Source organism: Chroicocephalus ridibundus, chromosome 14 (genome assembly GCF_963924245.1).
Source record: "Chroicocephalus ridibundus chromosome 14, bChrRid1.1, whole genome shotgun sequence".
In the NCBI taxonomy this organism is placed as follows: Eukaryota; Metazoa; Chordata; class Aves; order Charadriiformes; family Laridae; genus Chroicocephalus; species Chroicocephalus ridibundus.
In genome coordinates, this window is record NC_086297.1 from 15,598,784 (window position 1) to 15,618,482 (window position 19,699).

The 19,699-nt window shown below is 42.4% G+C and overlaps 1 protein-coding gene and 1 non-coding gene across 3 annotated transcripts; one reads left to right on the forward strand and one right to left on the reverse strand.

Annotated features, from left to right (window-relative positions):
* Positions 1 to 1,327: 1,327 nt before the first annotated feature.
* Positions 1,328 to 11,319, reverse strand: DHRS7C (dehydrogenase/reductase 7C). 2 transcript variants are annotated; one of them, XM_063352143.1, is made up of 7 exons: positions 11,187 to 11,319; positions 10,610 to 10,765; positions 6,851 to 6,963; positions 5,254 to 5,464; positions 4,622 to 4,714; positions 2,155 to 2,310; positions 1,328 to 1,635 (listed from the first exon to the last, which is right to left on the reverse strand). In XM_063352143.1, exons 2-7 carry the CDS (start codon positions 10,761 to 10,763, stop codon positions 1,427 to 1,429), a joined length of 936 nt encoding a protein of 311 aa, XP_063208213.1. In that variant the 5' UTR covers positions 10,764 to 10,765; positions 11,187 to 11,319; the 3' UTR covers positions 1,328 to 1,426. The 2 variants fall into 2 exon arrangements, with proteins under 2 accessions (XP_063208213.1, XP_063208214.1); XM_063352144.1 differs by having other exon boundaries at positions 10,610 to 10,720; positions 11,187 to 11,318.
* A 7,951-nt stretch (positions 11,320 to 19,270) lies between these two features.
* On the forward strand, positions 19,271 to 19,352 carry TRNAS-GCU (transfer RNA serine (anticodon GCU)). The gene has a single exon. It is a non-coding gene; the product is annotated as a tRNA-Ser (tRNA).
* Positions 19,353 to 19,699: the final 347 nt, after the last annotated feature.

A 19,699-nucleotide genomic window follows, 5' to 3' on the forward strand; every position in this document is an offset into this window, starting at 1 on the left:
CTATATGGCTGTCTGTGAATCCAGATTGTTTATCTATCTTGAGTGCTGCATGCAGCTGTGGCCTGTCCATTGTACAAAAAAAATATAAAAAAATAAGTAAATCAAGAAAAGATATAAAGAACAAGAAGAATAATCCGGACTTCTCACAAAGAGGGAGTGAACAGATATCAGGGTTCTCCAACTTGGAAAACAGATAACTGCATGGAAAGTGTGATGGGCAGGGATGACTGTGAGTGAATGAATTGAGTACTATTATTTTTTGTCTCTCACAGTAAAAGAAGTAAAACATAAGAGAGAATACTATCTGAAAGGAGGTTTAAGCGTAAGGAAGTCTTTCTTTATACATGATTAGTTCCTTTCCCCAGGGATGGAATGTTTCAAATAAAAATTTGCAAAATTTGTGTGAAAAATTGATAGTTTAAGAAGAACGCAGAGAGAGATTCTGTTTCAAACTGTGTAGCATATTACCAGAACCTGGAAGACTATAATACAAGGAGTCTCTCTGTATTATTGTCTCATTCTTATAAGCCACCTTTTAAGCGTGTACACCAGGGTCCTGTTGCGGATGAGATACTGAACTAGATAAGCCATTATTTGGTCTCACCATTTGCATATGGATCTGGACAGGCTTGAGAGGTGGGCCCATGCCATAGTTTTTTCACTATGAAGGTGGTGAGGCACTGGAAGAGGTTGCCCAGGGTACTTGTGGATGCCCCATCCCTGCAAGTGTTCAAGGCCAGGCTGGATGGGACTTTGAGCAGCCTGGTCTAGTTGGAGGTGTCCCTGCCCAGGGCAGGGGGGGCGGAACTAAATGATCTTCAAGATCCCTTCCAACCTAAATCATTTTATGATTCTATGATATCCTACAAGTAATTCCAAAAAGCACTTCTGAGGAACACTCTGATCCAGCCTCTAATCCCATATTTAGTCCTCTGTTTCTCACATCTCCCTTCTTCCCCATCCCTTTGTTCCTATAAATTCCCATCAGTCCTAGCACAGACAGGCTATTCTGATAAGTTGCTGCAGGTCCCCAAACTTTAATCTACCTATTTAGATTGGGAATCACTCTCTTGTAACAGTGATAGAGTTCCTGGTAGAGGTTTTTTCCATATTGTTGTAACACAAATAATGACATCTTGTCATATTCAGTAAATCATAGAATCATAGAATGCGTTGGGTTGGAAGAGACCTTGAAAGGTCATCCAGTCCAACCGCTCTGCAGCAAGCAGAGAAATCCAAAAGAGCAGAAGTCCCACCCACAGACAAATGTGTGTCAATGGTAGCAAATCACTAAGTGTGACATTGGCTGATTCATGTTTATCAAAGCGTCCTGCTTTATTCTACCCATACTGAGAAGCATAAATCATTGACATTTGAAACATAACCTTTTTTTCAGGTCAAAAGCAGGGAAAAGAACCAAACAAATTCAATTTTCCTCTTCTGTCTTCAGCTTTTCCCTGATCCCTGAGGCAACAATGGCAAAAAACAGCTCTGGGAAGAAGGTGCGAATATAAACTGCTGCTCTGGGTATAGGGTTGGCCATAAGTACCTCTTGCTTCTTACTGCTCACTGTGCGCAAGACTTCCTCTGCCACCTCCACTGGGTGCACACCATATGCCACCTTTCTGAAAAAGACTGTAAATCAGAGAGGAGTGAGAGCTACAAACAGACAGCCAGACAGCCAGCCAGACACATCTGAGAGAAAGGTGGTGAAAAGATACACAGCTACTGCATCAATCAAATTAGTTAAATTCCTGCACACTTTCAATCCCTTATCCTTTCCCTTCTCTTCATCAGTATGTCCCTAGGATCTTTTTACAGTTTTGAAGTAAAATCCTCACAGTCCCTAAGAGAAGGAGCAACTTGAGTGCAGTGGAACTTCTCCCTTGGGATCTTTCATGATCTGTTTTACCTGCATTCCCTATCCCCTGCTGTATTTATTTTCTCACATAATGGTGTCTTTTTCCATGTTTCTTCTCTTTTCACCATGCTCGTCTGATCTCTCCAGTCTATCTTTTCCTTTCCTCCCTTAAGCTGTTCATCCTTTCTCTCATTTCCATTCTTCTCCCTATGGTCCTTTCTTCTCACTGGGAAAAGCCTCCATACTGCTATATGGGCCTCATCTACCATCTCTCTTGATACATCAGACCTTACATTTCCAAATAGATGCCTCCCAGTTGCCAGGTGCTGGTTGACGATGGTATGAACAGATGAAAGTTGGATTCACAGTGCTGACAGAAATATCAAATTCTTCCATTTCAGCTCTAAGACAATCAAAAAAGCCTACAGCAGCATGCTTAGAAGCAGCATCTGAAAGAAAAAAAACACCACATATGTATGTTTGAGTATATGAATGTATGGATATAGATGTATGATAGAGCTCCATAAAACATGAATGCTTTTCTTATGGAAAACATGAATGTTTTATGGAAAACTGAGCATGGAACAGGCAAAAGAGCAGTGAATTATTTCACCCAGTGAAATTATCATATGACATATTTAAAACAAACAGAAGAAAATTATTTGTACAGGACAATTATGCATGAGATATGCAGTTGGTCTCCTTATACACGTCACAGACCACGCATCTGCATTTCGCAATCAGAAATATTAAATCCTGGGTTAAGGAATAATACATCTATCATCTCTACAGTTAAAAATGTCTTTGGTGGATGTCCCTGAGATGAGTATCCACAAAATCTGTTGCTGCAGTTTGTAACACATCAATAAGATACGGTGAAATAGACGTTCATTTCTGGAATGCAGGCGTACTAGTGGTTTGTAAACTAATTAGGCCTTTGCCCTGCAACAGCAATCCAGGATGCTTTTAATATTAATGCTACTTTTAAAGTAACTGAACATTAAGAATTTTTTAACTGCTCTTAGTGTTTTATTATTGAGAATGGTATTAAACAAGGATGACAGTATGTGAAACTTGACCCAAACCCAGAACTATGTTTTAAGTGCAGCAGACCTGCAAAGCACTCATCCATCTTGTCAAATATGATGACACCAAGCTGCGTGGCACGGTCGACACGCTGAAGGGAAGGGATGCCATCCAGAGGGACCTGGACAGGCTGGAGAGGTGGACCCATGAGAACCTCATGAAGTTCAACCAGGCCAAGTGCAAGGGCCTGCACCTGGGTCGTGGCAATCCCAGGCACAAATACAGGTTGGGCGGAGAATGGCTTGAGAGCAGCCCTGAGGAGGACTTGGGGGTGCTGCTGGACGAGAAGCTCAACATGAGCCAGCAATGCGCGCTTGCAGCCCAGAAAGCCAACCACATCCTGGTCTGCATCAAAAGAAGCGTGGCCAGCAGGTCAAGGGAGGTGATTCTGCCCCTCTACTCTGCTCTGGTAAGACCCCAGCTGCAGTACTGTGCCCAGCTCTGGAGTCCTCAGCACAAGAACATGGACCTGTTGGAGCAAGCCCAGAGGAGGGCCACGAAGATGCTGAGAGGGCTGGAGCCCCTCTGCTATGAGGACAGGCTGAGAGAGTTGGGGTTGTTCAACCTGGAGAAGAGAAGGCTCTAGGGAGACATTATAGCCCCTTCCAGTACCTGAAGGGGGCCTACAGGAAAGGTGGGGAGGAACTCTGGATCAGGGAGTGTAATGATAAGATGAGGAGTAATGTCTTCAAACTGGAAGAGGGTAGATTTAGATTACATAACAGGAATAAATTTTTCACTATGAAGGTGGTGGGGCACTGGAAGAGGTTGCCCAGGGTATTTGTGGATGCCCCATCCCTGCAAGTGTTCAAGGCCAGGCTGGATGGGACTTTGAGCAGCCTGGTCTAGTTGGAGGTGTCCCTGCCCAGGGCAGGGGGTTGGAACTAGATGATCTTTAAGGTCGCTTCCAACCCAAACCATTCTATGATTTAATTCCTTTTTACTCTACCGCTTTCCTTACAGTTTCTGTAACTGTATTTTGCTTTCATAGAACTATAAATCACAGTCCTGAGGTCTCGCAGACCTTTTAATTCAGAGCCCTTCATCCACTCTGACCTCCTGTCACAATTAAAAATGTCTATTTACATTTATCTAATATTTTCTGTCCACTAACTTTGCATTTTATTAATGCAAAGACATTTCATTATAATTCAGGATAGATAAGTTTCATTAGAAGCTTTAGATGAAAGACCTTCTTGAAAATTTTCTGGAAATCCAAGCAGAATACAGTTATAAAACCTCCTTTTGAACTCCCACACATAAATCCATTAAGTGCATGAGTCCCCCTTTAAAAGGCAGTAGCTAGTATCTACTAGTGTCTTACATTTATAAGCTACTTCATTCTTCACTATGCTTTCTAGTAATACTACAGTACAGATGTTAGACGTACAAGTTTGGTGTTTCCTGAATGTCTCCTAAGATCATAAAAAAAAAATTGTAATCACATTTGATATCCTCTTGTCCTCAAGTGACTTAGCCAGTAGTTATACTTCATAGATAATATTTTAATTATTTCTTCTTGAGTTCCACTTCTTAAAATCTTTCAGCCAAATACTGCATTAATAGTTTACTGAATTAGGATGCAAATTAGCACTTTTAATAACCTATTATCAGTGCCACAGAATACTCGAAATTTATGCATTAGAATGTACATTTTTGCTCTGTGTAACTTACAAGCTGCACGAAATGGGATTCCTATTTTTCCTTGGATACTATTAATTAGAACTATTTGGCCAGTTCTTCTTGAGATCATGTTGGGAAGAATGGCTGAAAAAAAAGAAATAGAAGAACGAGCCACATAAGTAAAAGAGCTCAATGTATACAGTGAAAAGAAGTGACAGCTGAAGTGTAGATAGCACAATGAAGGTTGCAACAGTACTGCAATCAAAAGTAACATAAAATCCAGTAGCTGGAAATTGCTAGATTTCGCTTGGATTCTACATGTAGATTTGGGTGCAGTATTATCACATTTAATTGTCAGCCTGTCTGTACCCTTGCAAGGGTTGTCTGTGTAACAAAGGCACGTAAATAAAGGAGTCACCATATGCAAAATACGATAAGCAGATGTTAAAAAAAATGCTGGTCTTCCAAATACCTGTTTATATATTTCTTGACCAATCTGTTTCCAAACCTAGGCACTCTGATTTTGATCTTCTTCACCTCAATTTCAGTCCACTGATTTTCAAGGAATTGTTTTTGATTATAGTGAAGAAGGCAAAAATAAGTGCAAATGAAACTGTAATGATAATGACTTGGATCTCAAGCTTTAAGTGGCAACATCAAAACAGGAAAAAAAATTAAAATACCTTTGGTTAGTGTTATAGGTCCAAAATAGTTGGCTTCCATTATCTTTTTATCAAGTTCCAATGAAATGCTCTGCACTGCTCCTTTCACTTTCATACTTGCATTGTTGATCAGTATATCCACGCAGCCATAGCAATTCAGGATTTCCTTAGCTACGTCTTGAATGCAGTTTATGTTTGAGATATCCAGAAGTATGAGCTTTGGTGCATATGTCTAATAAAAAAAGGCTTATTTCAAGGATACGTGTTACATAAAAATGTATTTCTATTTGCTTGTCTTGTAAATTAATTTACCTTGGTATCCAAAGGAAGTACTTTTATCATCTCACAAAAACTTTGATTTGTTCTTTTAACCCATTCTAGAAAGAAGGTAGTTCAGCAATGGATATTTATAGATTCTGAAACTCAGATGAACCATAGGAAAGGTAAGCTGGACTAGCTCTACCCTATTGAGTTCTGTCTCTCTTGTAATCAGTGGAGACAGACAATAGACAAAAAGGTCACTCCTACCTTACGGTCTTCCTGTAAGCAGCCCTCTGAAGAACTTTGCTGACCACAGAGTCTAGGATATAGTATATACAGATAATTTACATATAGATGAGGGGCAGTTGGAAGGTAGGAATGGTTTGTTCAGCTATAGGTTATCCAAATAGTGTTTACATTTGTATGATTTCTGCAAAATTATAGAATTTATCAGCTCAGGACAGAGGAATGAACTCTGAGTACCTTTTCTTACAATATTATTGCAACAATGTATTGCAGATCTCTTAGTCATACTTACTATTTTTTTCCTAGTTCAGCCTGGACAGACTAACATGAATACAGTAATTTTATGGTTATTTATGCATCTGAATGAAGCTCTCTGCAAATAAAAAGGGTCGAATGCAAATATTTGTTGGTCCAGTGAGCAATGGCTGTAGAATTTGTGAGATGCCTTGAGGAACACCTGTGCCCTGAAATGAGTCAGCTATCTGTTGGTCACAGAAGGAAAGTGTTCCCATAAGCATCAAAGAAACATCTTTCAAAGAACTGGCATAAGGGGCAGCCTTGAATGTCTATTTGCATGGTGACCCAGTAGAGAGGAAAGGGCGTTCTTATTCATCTGCTCCCATGCCCTTCTAGGTGGGACGTCTCCCAGAGTAGTGGAGAAACTCAAAATTCAGTCTTTACACCCATCTCCCACTGGCTGAACACTCCAATTATGTGAAAAGTGGGTGATAGTTCCTGTGATTAAATGGAACACATTGGATCCCTTTCATCCAAACTAACAGGCAAATTACTCTGCCAAGTATTTCTAGTTAGGTGATCTGTTCAAAATGCGAGACCACTCAGTTGCTTTACAGTAATCACCTTGAATTAGCTCAAGAGAGCAGGATTTCTGACTTACACTTTTTGCATCATGCTCTGAAGACCTTCAGAGGTGTTTCTCTCTCTCTCTCTCTCTGGACTGTGTTGGGTGTGTTACCTGGGTGACCAAAATCACCATTAACAGTGAATCGTGTTTCATGTATCCTGTTATACTGGATTTCAAAACCTTTTGTGTACCTGAAGAAGTTACCTCAAGATGTGAATTTTCAAAGCACAGTGAGTAAACACTTACCGTACTGGGGTCTGCCACACTAATTAAAGCATCATACAAGGCTTCCAACTTTTCCCATGTCCTGCCACACAGCACAAGCCTTGCGCCTCCTGTGTGAAACACCCGAGAACATTCTAGGAGAGAAATACATTCAAAAGAAATAATAACAATAATAATAATTTTATTTTGTTTATTTTGTTTGAAATTGGATGCTGGTTTTACTAATGATGTTGAACTTATGCTTTAAAATTCATTAATTTTGAAAGAATAAATATATGAGGAGATAAAGAGAAAGCACTAAACGGCAATAATATATATGTGAGTAATAAATTAAAATTGAATGTAATGGTATAATGCACCAACCAACTCCAGTAAATAGTAAAATTGGGTCTCTCTGCTACCTTCATGAAACTCTTGGCAACAAGGAACTTGTCTACAACTTTGAGAAACAGCAATATAAAGACACTTATCACCCACTGGCCCACAGATGGAGCACCAATGAGAGAGGTCTTTCTTCTACAGACCTTTCCCTCCCTATTCAATCTATCCCAAGACCTTTATCTCCTGACTATTAGACCTTCCGTGTAGTCAGCAGAGGCATCAGGGACCAGCTTGAACTACTTCTTGTTCAGCTACATTCCCTGAAGCCTTCCTGAGAAGGTCACTGAGAATTTTCTAGGTATCCTGGGCTGGTACTGCTTTTTCTCCATATATTCAGGGATAATACGAGCTAGGGGTTCACCCCAGTTTAAGCTAGGTCTCTGGGGAGGATTCTTCTCCCTTATGCAAGTGAACTACGATTGTGCTTTTCTGAAAGTGGCAACTCACACAACAAGAGGAACTGCCAGTCAGTGTTACCAATCATCCCATCTCAGGACTGGCTAAGAGACTGCAGCCAACTCTTAGGTCTTCATGGGAGCATGTGATCAACTGAATACAGATTATGAAATACCAGGCTGGAGCATCTTGACAGCATGTATCTGGTCTATTTACTTCTCAAGGTGGTGTTGAGGGAGAATATATTCCTCACTGTCCTGTCAGTTTAGCCAAAGAAATGTATTCAAAAACATGGATTTTATTGTCAGTTATATCTCTCTGGCTGTTATATGCTGCTACAGGGCACATGTTCTAGCTCAGCTGAACTGAAACTGTAGCTCTTAGTCCAGGAATCTGTCGAGATTTTTATCCTCACCAGAAAAAGTACACAATTGCCTGCCTTTTCTTCCTTGGAATAGATAATTCCTCAGGCAGATTGGCCTGAGGACATGACTGATGATGTGCCCATTGTGCAGCCAGACAATTAGTTGACAGTGGGTTATGTGTGCTGATAGGACTGGAAATCAAAAGTTATTTTTCCCCTCATGGTTTTGGTTTGGTTTTTTTTTCCTGATTAGGTCTTCCAAAAGGCTCTCAGCCTTGGAGCCCTCATATTTAGTCCCTAAATCAAATCTGTATGACAGTTACATATTCAGCATGGGAAGAACAGGAATATGCTCTTACAATTAGTCTTACGCCTTTCCAGACTGTTTAATTTGTCCTAGCTCCTACAGCATTTGTTGAATGGGCAACAGTACAACCCTAGTGCTATAGCTGTCTGTCCTCCAAAAAGCATTTTCTTCAATACCCACAAGCAAATCCAGTTATGCTTATATGCCCGTCTTAAATTGCTTAAATGCCCATGTTAATGTCTATGTTTGTAAGTGTGTGCAGCTGGAGAGTTTCATTTATGTAATCTTTTTCATTATTTGCAACAGTAATTTTATGAATAACTTTCATTTTCTTTTTTCTAGCATAGAAAGATTTTTTGATTTAGAGCTCAAAAGTTTATTTGCCAATTCTAGGACAATTACACCAGTATTTTTCCTATAAACATAAGAGTTGGGGCAACCTTGTGAATAAAATGTGTGAACAGCAATAAAAGGAATAATGTGTTAACAGCAGTAAAAGGGAATAAGGGAAACCAATGATCTCCTCCTCCAGAACTATCCTGGACTTTTCTGAGTTATAGCACTGAGAAGAAACAGGAATCAGGTTTAAATAACAGACATAAACCATTGCAAATATCTTCAATCATCATAGTTTTTGTTTCTCTTTTTTAACTTGGATGAATGTCGTCTTCAGTCTGGAAATTCTGGCATGTGGGAAAAGGAATTTGGCTGCTGCCTAAGAGCTCAAATATGCAGCAGCTGTCCAGACAGCTGGTATTTTAAAGTGAATGGCCTTTGCATATGCATGAGTGGTCTGCACAGTAAATTCTGCACTATTTGGAATCATTCATGCAAATAACTTCTGGGTATCACCCTGTGGGATACTGGCAGTAGACATATTTAAGGTAATAAAATAAAATTGCTTTGAGTTACTTCCTTTTCCATCTGTGTGAAAAAGGTGCTGTGTGTGATGGCACGGGATGCAACTGCTTTTGTAGCTTCAAGAGACAGGCAGAAGCTAGTCATAAAAAAAAAAAAGAAAAAGAGAAAAATAATAATAAAAAAAAAGTTAATAAGGAAACTGAACTTAAGAATATCTTCCCCAGGGTCATGGAGTGCTGGAGTAAGATACCTGGAGAAATTTTGAGAAATGTTCAAAATGTTCAATAAATGTCCTTTATTCCTGGAGGTTTCCAAGATTTGGCTTGAAGCCACACCCAACCAGATCTAGCACTGGTGATGTTCCTGCTCCAAACAAGACTTTTGTCTAGAAACCTCCAGGCATTCTATGATTCTTTGAGACACCTAATCTCAGCTGGAGAGCTCTAAATCATACCCCTCCAAACAAAAACACTAAAATATAATCAATTACAGAAAATGCATGCTAACATTATCTTCAACTGAAACTGAAGTGTGTCAGGGAAAGGTCAGAGTTATTTCATACTTTGTCCTAACAGGCTCTGATAAAGAGCATTCCTTGCCAGCGTAGTGTGTATTTTTGTTGCAGGTCTCTGCTCTGTTCTGCTAAGAAATAATTCTGCAAGAGCAATCCCCTTGGCATTGCAAGGTTTCTGACAGACAGCAAGTCTTCACTGAAAACACCAAAATGTAGCCTCAAGCTATGTTTGCCTTATGAGGCACTTGCGTCTACTGCCTCTCAAGTAATGCCGAGCACAACTGTACATGAGCAATATATGACCCAATACCTTTAATTCAGCATCACCATGTAGGTAGCAAATATGACCTAAGAAGAAGTATATACTAACTGGCTGGCCAAGGCAATCAGCTTATGTAAACAGATAAATTACCACATACTCTTTCCTTCCACCCACTGAACCTACCTTTACAGATAGCCAGGCCATTGGAGGTACTGGAAGATGTTAAGTGAAGAGGAGCAACATGGGTGATAGAGGGGGCAGAGATATGAACAGGGAGAGAGGGGTGAGAACTGTTGTTTAAAGAGAGTAAGAAATGTTGAAGTCTTTAAGGGCTGAAAAGGAACATGTAGAGAGTAAGGTGACACCTGTTTATACTGATTTGCTGCTACCCTGCAGTGACAGCCTATGTAATAAGATCTCATAGTAGCAACATGCTAAAAATAGCACCCTTAACGTGCTTACAAAAACTCTTATTCTGTTGAATTAAATACATACAAAGCTCTGCAGTTCCTAAACTTTTTCCAGCAGTTCCTGTGGATAAGACTAAAAATATACATATAAAAACCATAGGATTTTTTAAAACATCCAGCCAGATATGAATATATACAAGGTAATGTATGCACATTTTATCACTTAGAGGGTGGTTCTCTGGCTGTTTCTATTCTCTGACACTGAGAAGAAATGAGTCAACACACCTTTGCCCAGTCCAGAGATGGCATCCGTGATCACCACCACCTTGTTTTGCACAGCCGACTTGGACAATAGCCACCTGACTGACTGGTAAATATACATAATTCCACTGATCCCTAAGAGAAGCAATGGTAGAGCAAGTACAGCAAGAATGCCCATCTCTGCAGGAAACAAAAGACCACGAGAGTAACAGTAATCATAATATGCATTATTTTTCAGATTATTCATATCTAAAAAAGCAGTGTTTTCATGTATAGAAAATGCTGTAATCAGCATGCCAAGGCTTGAAGCTGTGGGAAGCTTGTTTTCCAGTCAATGGCTAAACATTATTATTATTTAATTAATAGGGTAATAATTGGGTTTTTGTCTGTTTTCCTCATCATTGCATGGTCTAACCAAATCTGGATTCCTTTTATTCAAAATTACTCAATGTTGGCAAAAACATACTAGAATTTTGGTACAAATATTTTCTTAAAGCAAAACATAGAAAAAGAGATATAAAACTTCTAATCTTAATTTCAGATAAAACACATAATGGAAGTGTTTTCTGTTCTAAAAGACAGAGAAAATATAATCACTTACTATGGCTTTGAAGATTCCAGGCACAGTTAAAGCATTCGTTTGTATTTTTGTAAATTTTTGTATTACAGGTTTAAATAAAGTCCTTTAGCAAATCCATAGAGCATTGCAGTTGTTGATGCTGCTTGCCGTGAATGGGAATGGCTATGTATAGCCATGTGACAGAGATACTCTAAAAGTAAATATAGCATCTACACTGTGATTTGCATGCCTGACCTATCTAGTCCAACAGTCTGGACAGTCATGTAAAAGTTCCTAGTACAGTATCAATTCAACAGTACAAAGAAACATCTATCTTTCTGTCTTGCCTGGGGTTGCAGTTATTCATTGGACTGTCTCAATTTCTTGTCATTGGCCTTCAATTAACTTCACACGTAAAAAAAATCGTACAAACTCCATGACAACAATAGGTATTCGTAAACAAGCAAAACGTACCATAAAGAAGTTGCTGCTTGAAATAATCACTGTTCAGCAATACAAATGATGTATGTATGTGTCAGGAAAAGGTCTTTGCGCAAGTTGGCTTGGGAGCCAGTGCATCACACAGAGCTGCTGTGGGCAGCTGAGTGCTGGAACACAGACCAGCTTGGCGTACTGCGCTTTCAGGTGCCGCAGGGTGCTTTCCACTTTTGGTATCTGCAAGGCAGATGTGCCTTTTTCCCAGCACTTTCAGGACCAACTTTAGGTAGGTGATCTAACTTTTAGATTGCCTGCAGAGAGACATTATCTGTTAACCTAACAATCACAGTTATGCATTGCCCTTTGGGGTCCTAGGGAAAATAATGGTTCACGACAAATCACTCCTGTTTTGCTGTTTCCATAAATTGTATCACAGTCTTAAAATTTTAAGTTTTGACAACCAGATTCAGGTTGTTGAATCTGGTACTGTTCGTCCTGGTAATCTAAATTCTACGTTCTAATTTTAATCTCCAATGAGAGAATGGTAAGTCTACAAATGATAGAAAGTCATTGATACTGGAGTGTTGTAACAAGGAACAAAGATTTCATGGTTAGGTCTGCAGGTACCAGGACAGTGTTAGCTTTCAATGAGCGGGAAAGGACAGAAGGTTATTCAAGAGGGAGTGGGAGGAGGCTCTTAGACATAGTTTGTAAATCTAACTTGCTCTAGAAGCTAATGACACTGGGAATCAAGATGCATATTGCTCCCTGTGAAAGTTGAAGTTGCCTGCCAAAGAACCATGATTTAAGATTTCCAGACCACGGAATTGTATAATGTGCCAATGTTTGAAACACTGTGTGTGCACTTCTAGCTAAAAAGATTTCATAGTCAATGACAGATACGGAAAAAATCTTGTTTGCCAATACAAAATGGACAAGGTGTCCTGAAATTTACATCAGTTTCCACATGAGAATGTAAAAACATGAAGTCAAATGAGCTGGGAAGTCATGCCAAGCCACCTGCAGAAGCAAAGAAGAAATCTGATTTTCCATCACCCCTAAAGCCCCATCTATCTTTGCTTACTTTCAAAGCATCAGCTTTAAATAAACAGATATGCATTTCCCTATCAGGAATTAAGTTGGTTTCTTCCTTTTATGGAACAGGAAATGTTGTTCATTCAATTTATTCAGGGTTCCAGAAACATTTTTCTGTGAAGGTGAAACATGAAAAAAAAAAGCACACACTAAAGAGAGAGGATTTATAGGAGTTCCAAGTGATTTGTTTGCTTTGTTCCCAAATAAGCTAGAGCAATGGTACAAGTAATGTAAGAGCAAGAATAGGAAAAAGTCAATTGAAAGAACCACACAAGGAACAATATGCAAGATTGTAAAGATAAAATGCTAATATGTCTATTATTAACAAAGAACAATTGTAAAAGAAGACTGCTTGAGTCGTCCAGGAAAGTACAGACATACAGTGACTGCAATAACCAAAACACCCAAATTTTTCCAAACACACAAGTCTCTCAGTCAGATTAAGTACCAGAGGAGTGTATTATCCACTGCCACCTGCAGAGCACCATTGTAAACACCAGAGAAACAAGAAAAAATATAAATTGTTTCAGAGGTTAGATCCCATAAAAATGGTAAGTCATCTACAGGGAAACTTGAGCAAAAGTGAGGCCCTCGCTCTCCCTCAGCTAGCTCTGAAAGTCTCTACATTCCCAACCCTTGTGTCCAGAGCTGAGCTCCAGGACCTGTCCCAGATGACACCAGAGCTGAACAGTGTGTGTCCTAACCTGAAACTTGACAGAGATCTAGGGCTTAATTCACAGAAATGCTGTTTGAGAGCATGAACATGCATTTACATACATCTACGTTACTTACATTTCACATCGTTCAGAAGTGCTGGACATAGCATTGGGTGGGTGGGTGTTTAGTTTGTGGCTTTGTTCAGTTTTCTTTGTTTCTCGGAGGAAACAAGGGTTTAACAGAGTTTAACGGAGAAACAATGATAGGGGCAGGAAGAAGTAACCAAGATTTCAAATCCATGTCTGCCCCCAAAAGATGATTCTAGCTTTACAGCTATCATTTCTGTGGGTTGTGAAGTCCCTAAGCATGGGCATATTCTCATCCACAGCATAGCTCTTTATTTTAACCAGCGGCTGCCTAACATCTAGGAAAACAATTCTCCCTTTGAGTAGAAGTGGAAAGGGATATGGATTTTCACATACTTTGAGAGGGTATGTGTCTCTAGCACTCAAACTCAGAGAAATTTTTAATACTAGCAGTAGCCAGGTGAAGTGTTTTAATTCTGTACTTCTTATGCTCCTGATAAAGGAACACATAGGCTGTGGCGAGTCCTGTGTTTCACCATTTGTCTCAGCCATGTCAAATTGTAGGGAATTTACTATGACTGCATTATTTTCAGTTAGATGGATTTTACCTTTTTCTTTTTTTTCCTCAGACATTATTACTTTTTCATTCCATTCTTATTTTATTGATTCTCCTTGTATTTTCTTTTGGTAGCTTTGATATCACTGAGCATACCGACAGTACAGTTTCTACTTAAAGATACTTTTGGCATTTGCTAGAGTTCCTGTGTTTATACCTATGTCACAAGCATCTGTGAATGGTCCCCACTATTCATAGACCTGTTGTTGACTTGCATGATTAGCCCATCATATATTCGTAATACTACTCTGAATATTTTCAAGCCTTGGAAAGCACAGGAATTCTAGCCTGAAAAAGCAGTTAACACAGTGTTTGGTCCAGGGAGAAGCAGAGTTTCCACTCTCAATGTAAAAAAAAAGTTAATCTTAACAATTCCAGATTAAAAAAACTGGTCTTTGGAAAGTCCTGGGACCACAAAGCAAGAACCAGAAATCTATGAACCAGAAACACAGTGTCAACAGAACATCTAGTTCAGGTCAAACACGCTGCCTGCTAAAGGTCAAAAACACTCCTCAGTCCATGCAATTATTTATTTTGTGTTCTCTTCTCACACATCCACAGCAGTGGTGTGCCACAGTATACAGGTATGTTTCCTCCTACGTACTCTTAGAGGTAACCATCCTGATAAAAAACTAGAAGGGAAGTTGGGGTTCACCTCAGTAATAGCGACGTACAAGCATATGGTCAATCTATCCTCCTTTCTCCTGAGGGAGACTCTATCGGTTTGACCAATGGGTTTCCCTCTGGTTTCCTGGTGGTCTTGGATCTGCAGGCTGCTTCATTACTATTCATAGACTTCTGCACTCCTGCTGTTGGAAGGTCTCATCTTTTCTCTTTACCTGATTTCATACGCTATTCTCCATTTTTTTTCTACTTCTGAATAGACCTTTCTGTAGCCATTCTATCTCCCTTTCTCTTCCCAAACTCCTTCCAAAGAAACAATCCATAATTTGCTCATTGGTCCCAGTTCTGTCACATCCATATCCAAATTATGTGGTTCTGAGATGGTTACCTAGGCAATCTCAGCTTGATAAGGTGTTACTGATATGATTAGTGAGTGCACTACCAAGACTCTGCACCTCAAAATTACCCAACAATTATCCCATTTATAACAGTTGCATATCAATTATGTTTTACGCTCCTTGAAAATAATCATTGTACTTTAACCTTCATTCCTCTGCCTAGTTGCAGCTGAGCACAAGGAGTCTTATATCCTATCTGCAGAAATCTGCACACTAGAGCAAGACACTATGTTTCTCACACTCTAATATGACCAGACAGCATCCTTGCCCTGGAATTGTCTCAGTCACTGTCATGGTTCCCTGCACAGACTTTGGCTGGTTATAAGGCCTGGTGTCCATGAAGGATTTTTTGCTCACAGAGTCCCTCTCATGGATTTAAGGAAATAGAATTTCTCACTCTGCAGAGTTTGTCATAACCAGTCAGATTGTATTTTTTGTCTACTATTATCAGCAGGAGACTTGAAAATTTTTTCATGGCTTTCAAATTCTAGTCTCTCTCATAACCTGCCAGCACCTATGGAAAACCTGTAGATTAGCAGTATAGTGTTTTTCTATGGTATAACCAAGTCTCCATTCTTTCAGGTTTTCAGTGCTCTGCACCTCTCCATTTTTTTTTCTTTTTCGCCAAACTCTATGAAAAAAGATCATCTTGACCTCCTCTTCCTTTCTCTTCCATGTCTTTTATAAACCTTTTCTGTCTTGGTTAGAAGATCAGGAAGTAGTCCTTGCTACTATGCTTCAGATTGGACATGTGTCACACTGTGCTTTCAATGCTGTATCAAGGGGCTGTTCAATTCAGCTCCACATTGTATCAAATAAGTGTAGGAACCAGTATACATGAGCCTTATCCACTATACATGATATTGGAAGTTAGTGCTAGTGTTATTTTTTTACCATCATATGGTTTATTAAAAGATGGCAAGTTCTCGTCTTTTCCATTTTCCATTAACTGTCTCATTAAAGGCATTGGGCATCAGCTTTGCCAGAGAGTCATCTGGCGATCCAGCCCTCGCCAGTCGTGGTGACGCTGCCGGGCCCAATCCTCAGCTCCTTCCCTCAGAGCACAGCCGTGGGATCCACCGCGTCGGCTGCCGTGGGGAGCTCTCTCAGCGCTGGCAGTGTGCCCATCGCTTCTGGGGGCTCCCTGGCTCTGGGGGGCTTTGGGTGGTCCGGTCTGGGCCGTGGGCTCTGCGGGCCCCTGGCACGGGGCAATCTCTTATGCTGAAGCCCGTGGACTGCCTGCCCATGGTCAAGCACCAGGAGCCTCGAGGAAAGCCCTGGAGCCAGCCCTGAGAGCGCGGCCATGCTCTGCCGAGGAGCCGAGCGCGCACGCCTCTGCCTGGAGGAAGGGCCCGGCGCTGGCCTTCCGTCTCTTCCCAAGGGAGCCTCTCTCTTTCCCCCTCTTGCTCTGCTTTACCTTGCGCTCCCCATGAAATACGTCCTCTTTCCTTCTGCAGCAACAGGTCTAGGTGATACGTGGTTGCCAGAGCCTTGAAGAGGAATCGGAAAGGAAGCATCCCTGGCGTGGGGACTTTCCTTCAGATGGCAGCACTTCTCTGAGCTTTGCTCAGCCTCCAAACTGCATTGCTTAAGCTCTCGTCTTTTCCATTTTCCTTTGATTGTCTCATTAAAGGCATTGGGCACCAGCTTTGCCAGAGAGTCGTCTTTCATTCTCCCCTCTTCTCCAATACCAACCACCTGAGTATCCAAAAGCATCAGCACGGGGAACATGCTGATACACAAAATATCAGCCTGGGGAACAAACAAGAGGAGCTAGAGACGCGAGCACGCCTGCAGGGCTATAATTTATTGGCATCACAGAGACGTGGTGGGATGGCTTCTGTGAGTGGTGTGTTGGAATGGAAGGATACAGGCTCTTCAGGAAGGACAGGGAGGGGAGACGAGAAGGGGTTGTCCCCCGCTATGCCAATGACCAGCTGGATTGCATGGAGCTCCACCTGGGGAGGGATGAGGAGCCGACCAAGAGCTTATGGGTGATGTTATAGTGGGGGTCTGCTCCAGGCCATCCATTCGGGCAGACCAAGGCCCTCTGTAGACACGTTCACTAGCCCTGGTCCTCATGGGGAACTTCACCCAGCCCGATATCTGTTGGGGGGACAACACAGCAGGGCATAAGCAATCCAGGAGATTCCTGGAATGCCTTGATGATATTTTCCTTCTCCAAGTGATGGAGGAGCCAACAAGGAGAGGTGCCATGCTGGACCTTGTTCTCACCAACAAGGAGGGGCTGGTGGGGAGGGAATGTGAAGCTCAAGGGCAGCCTTGGCTGCAGTGGCCGTGAGGTGGTGGTGGTGGAGATCCTTAGGGCAGCGAGGAGGGTGCACAGTGAGCTCGCTACCCCGGGCTTTGTGAGAGCAGACTTTGGCCTGTTCAGGGATCTGCCTGGTAGAGTACTGTGGGATAAAGCCCCGGAGGGAAGAAGGGCCCCAGAAAGCTGGGTAATATTCAAGGATCACCTCCTCCAAGCTCAGGAGCGATGCATCCCAACAAAGAGGAAGTTGAGCAAAAACATCGGGAGGCCTACATGGATGAACAAGGAGCTCCTGGACAATCTCAAACAGAAAAAGGAAGCCTACAGAGGGTGGCAGCAAGGACAGGTAGCCTGGGAGGAAAACACAGAAATCGTCCGAGCAGCCAGGGATCAGGTTAGGAAAGCTAAAGGCCAGACAGAGTTCAACCTGGCCAGCCAGGGACATCCAGGGCAACAAGAAAGGCTTCTATAGGAATGTCGGTGACAAAAGGAAGACTAGGGAAAATGTGGGCCCTCTCCGGAAGGAAACAGGAGACCTGGTCACCCAGGATATGGGCAAGGCTGAGGTAATCAGTGACTTTCTTGCCTTCACTTGCCAGTGCCCTAGCCAAACTGCCCAAGTCGCAGAAGGCAAGGGCAGGCGCTGGGAGAGTGAGGAACCACCCGCTGTAAGGAGAAGACTGGGTTTGAGTCCACGTGAGAACCTGAAGGTGCACAAGTCCATGGGACCTCATGAGATACATCCGCGGGTCCTGAGGCAACTAGTGGACGAAGTTGCCAAGCCACTATCCATCATGTTTGAGCAGTCGTGGCAGTCCAGTGAAGTTCCTGCTGACTGGAAAAGGGGAAACATAACCCCCATTTTTAAAAAGGGGAAAAAAGGAAGACGCGGGGAACTACAGGCCCGTCAGTCTCACCTCTGTGGCCGGCAAGATCATGGGGCAGATCCCCCTGGAAACCGTGCTAAGGCAAATGGAATTGAGGAGGTGATCGGTGACAGGCAACGTGGCTTCACTAAGGGCAAATCGTGCCTGACAAATGTGGTGGCCTTCTACAACGGTAGAAGACTGGTGCTGTTTAACGTCTTTGTTGGCAACATGGACAGTGGGTTTGAGTGCACCCTCGGTAATGCTGCTGATGACACCAAGCTGTGTGGTGCAGTGAAGGGATGCCAACCAGAGGGGCCTTGACAGGCTTGAGAGCTGGGCCCGCCTGAACCTCGTGGAAGTCATCAAGGCCACATACAAGGTCCTGCACATGGCAATCCTAAGCACAAATACAGGCTGGGCGGAGAATGGATTGAGAGCAGCCCTGAGGAGCACTTGGGGGTGTTGGTTGTTGTTGAGAAGCTCAACATGAGGCAGCATGCCCCACAAGATGGGGAGGGCTGTTTTATCAGGGAGTGTAGCGATAGGACGAGGGGTAATGGTTTTAAACTTTTCAGTTTAAATCTACCCTCTTTTCAGAGGGTAGATTCAGATTAGACTTTAGGAAGAAACTCTTTACTGTGAGGGTGGTGTGACTCTAGGACAGGTTGCCCAAAGAAGTTGTGGATGGCCCATCCCGGGAGATGTTCAAGGCCAGGTTGGACGGGGCTTTGAGCAACCTGGTCTTGTGGGACATGTCCCTGTCCATGGCAGAGGGGTTGTAACGAGATGATCTTTAAGGTCCCTTCCAAGCCAAACCATTCTATGATTCTACGAAAGGTATCCGGAGCTCAGCCCAGCTGTTGAGAGAGTGGACCAGTCCCAAAAGGCAAAAGCCGGAGGCTGGCTCCTTCTCTCCGCTGCCAAGCAGTACACAAAGGTGTAGGCGTCAGGAGCAGGAGCAGGAGCTGGAGCTGGAGCTGGAGCCGGAACAGGAGAAGCAGCATCAGGAGGTGGAGAAGCAGCATCACTCAGGAGCAGTGGGAGCAGTGGCAGGAGCCACAGTCACATGCTGACAAGGTGGCCGAGTGGTGAAGGCGATGGACTGCTAATCCATTGTGCTCTGCACGCATGGGTTCGAATCCCATCCTTGTCGACCAGCTCCAACAATGTTGCTTTCAGTTGCCAGCATCTGGATGTGTGCCCTCAAAGTAGCCTTTATTTTGGGATGGAACTTGCAAGTGTTTGAAGTGGCTCAGGACGCACCTTGACTGCTTCTGTCTCCACACAGGCAAGAGGAACCAGAAGGGAGGGATCAGGCCAATCAGCCTCTCCTCAGTCCCTGGGAAGATGATGGAGCAAAACCTCCTGGAAGCAGTTTCCCAACACGGGTAGCGAGGAAGGTGGGCTGGGCTGGCTTGGGAGTAGTAAGCATGGATTGACAGAGGAGAAGTCATGCTTCACCAAGCTGGTAGCCTCCTACAGTGAGGTGACTAGCTTGGT

What these genes read in the sequence shown, in the direction of transcription:
- DHRS7C (XM_063352143.1), bottom strand. Translation starts at nt 10,763, where the DNA reads ATGGGCATTCTTGCTGTACTTGCTCTACCATTGCTTCTCTTAGGGATC. An exon ending in ACCTATAACACTAACCAAAG is followed by an intron (nt 4,715 to 5,253) that starts GTATTTTAATTT and finishes CTTTTTTTTCAG; the next exon opens with CCATTCTTCCCAACATGATC. An exon ending in GGAGGCATCTATTTGGAAAT is followed by an intron (nt 1,636 to 2,154) that starts GTAAGGTCTGAT and finishes TCTGATTTACAG; the next exon opens with TCTTTTTCAGAAAGGTGGCA.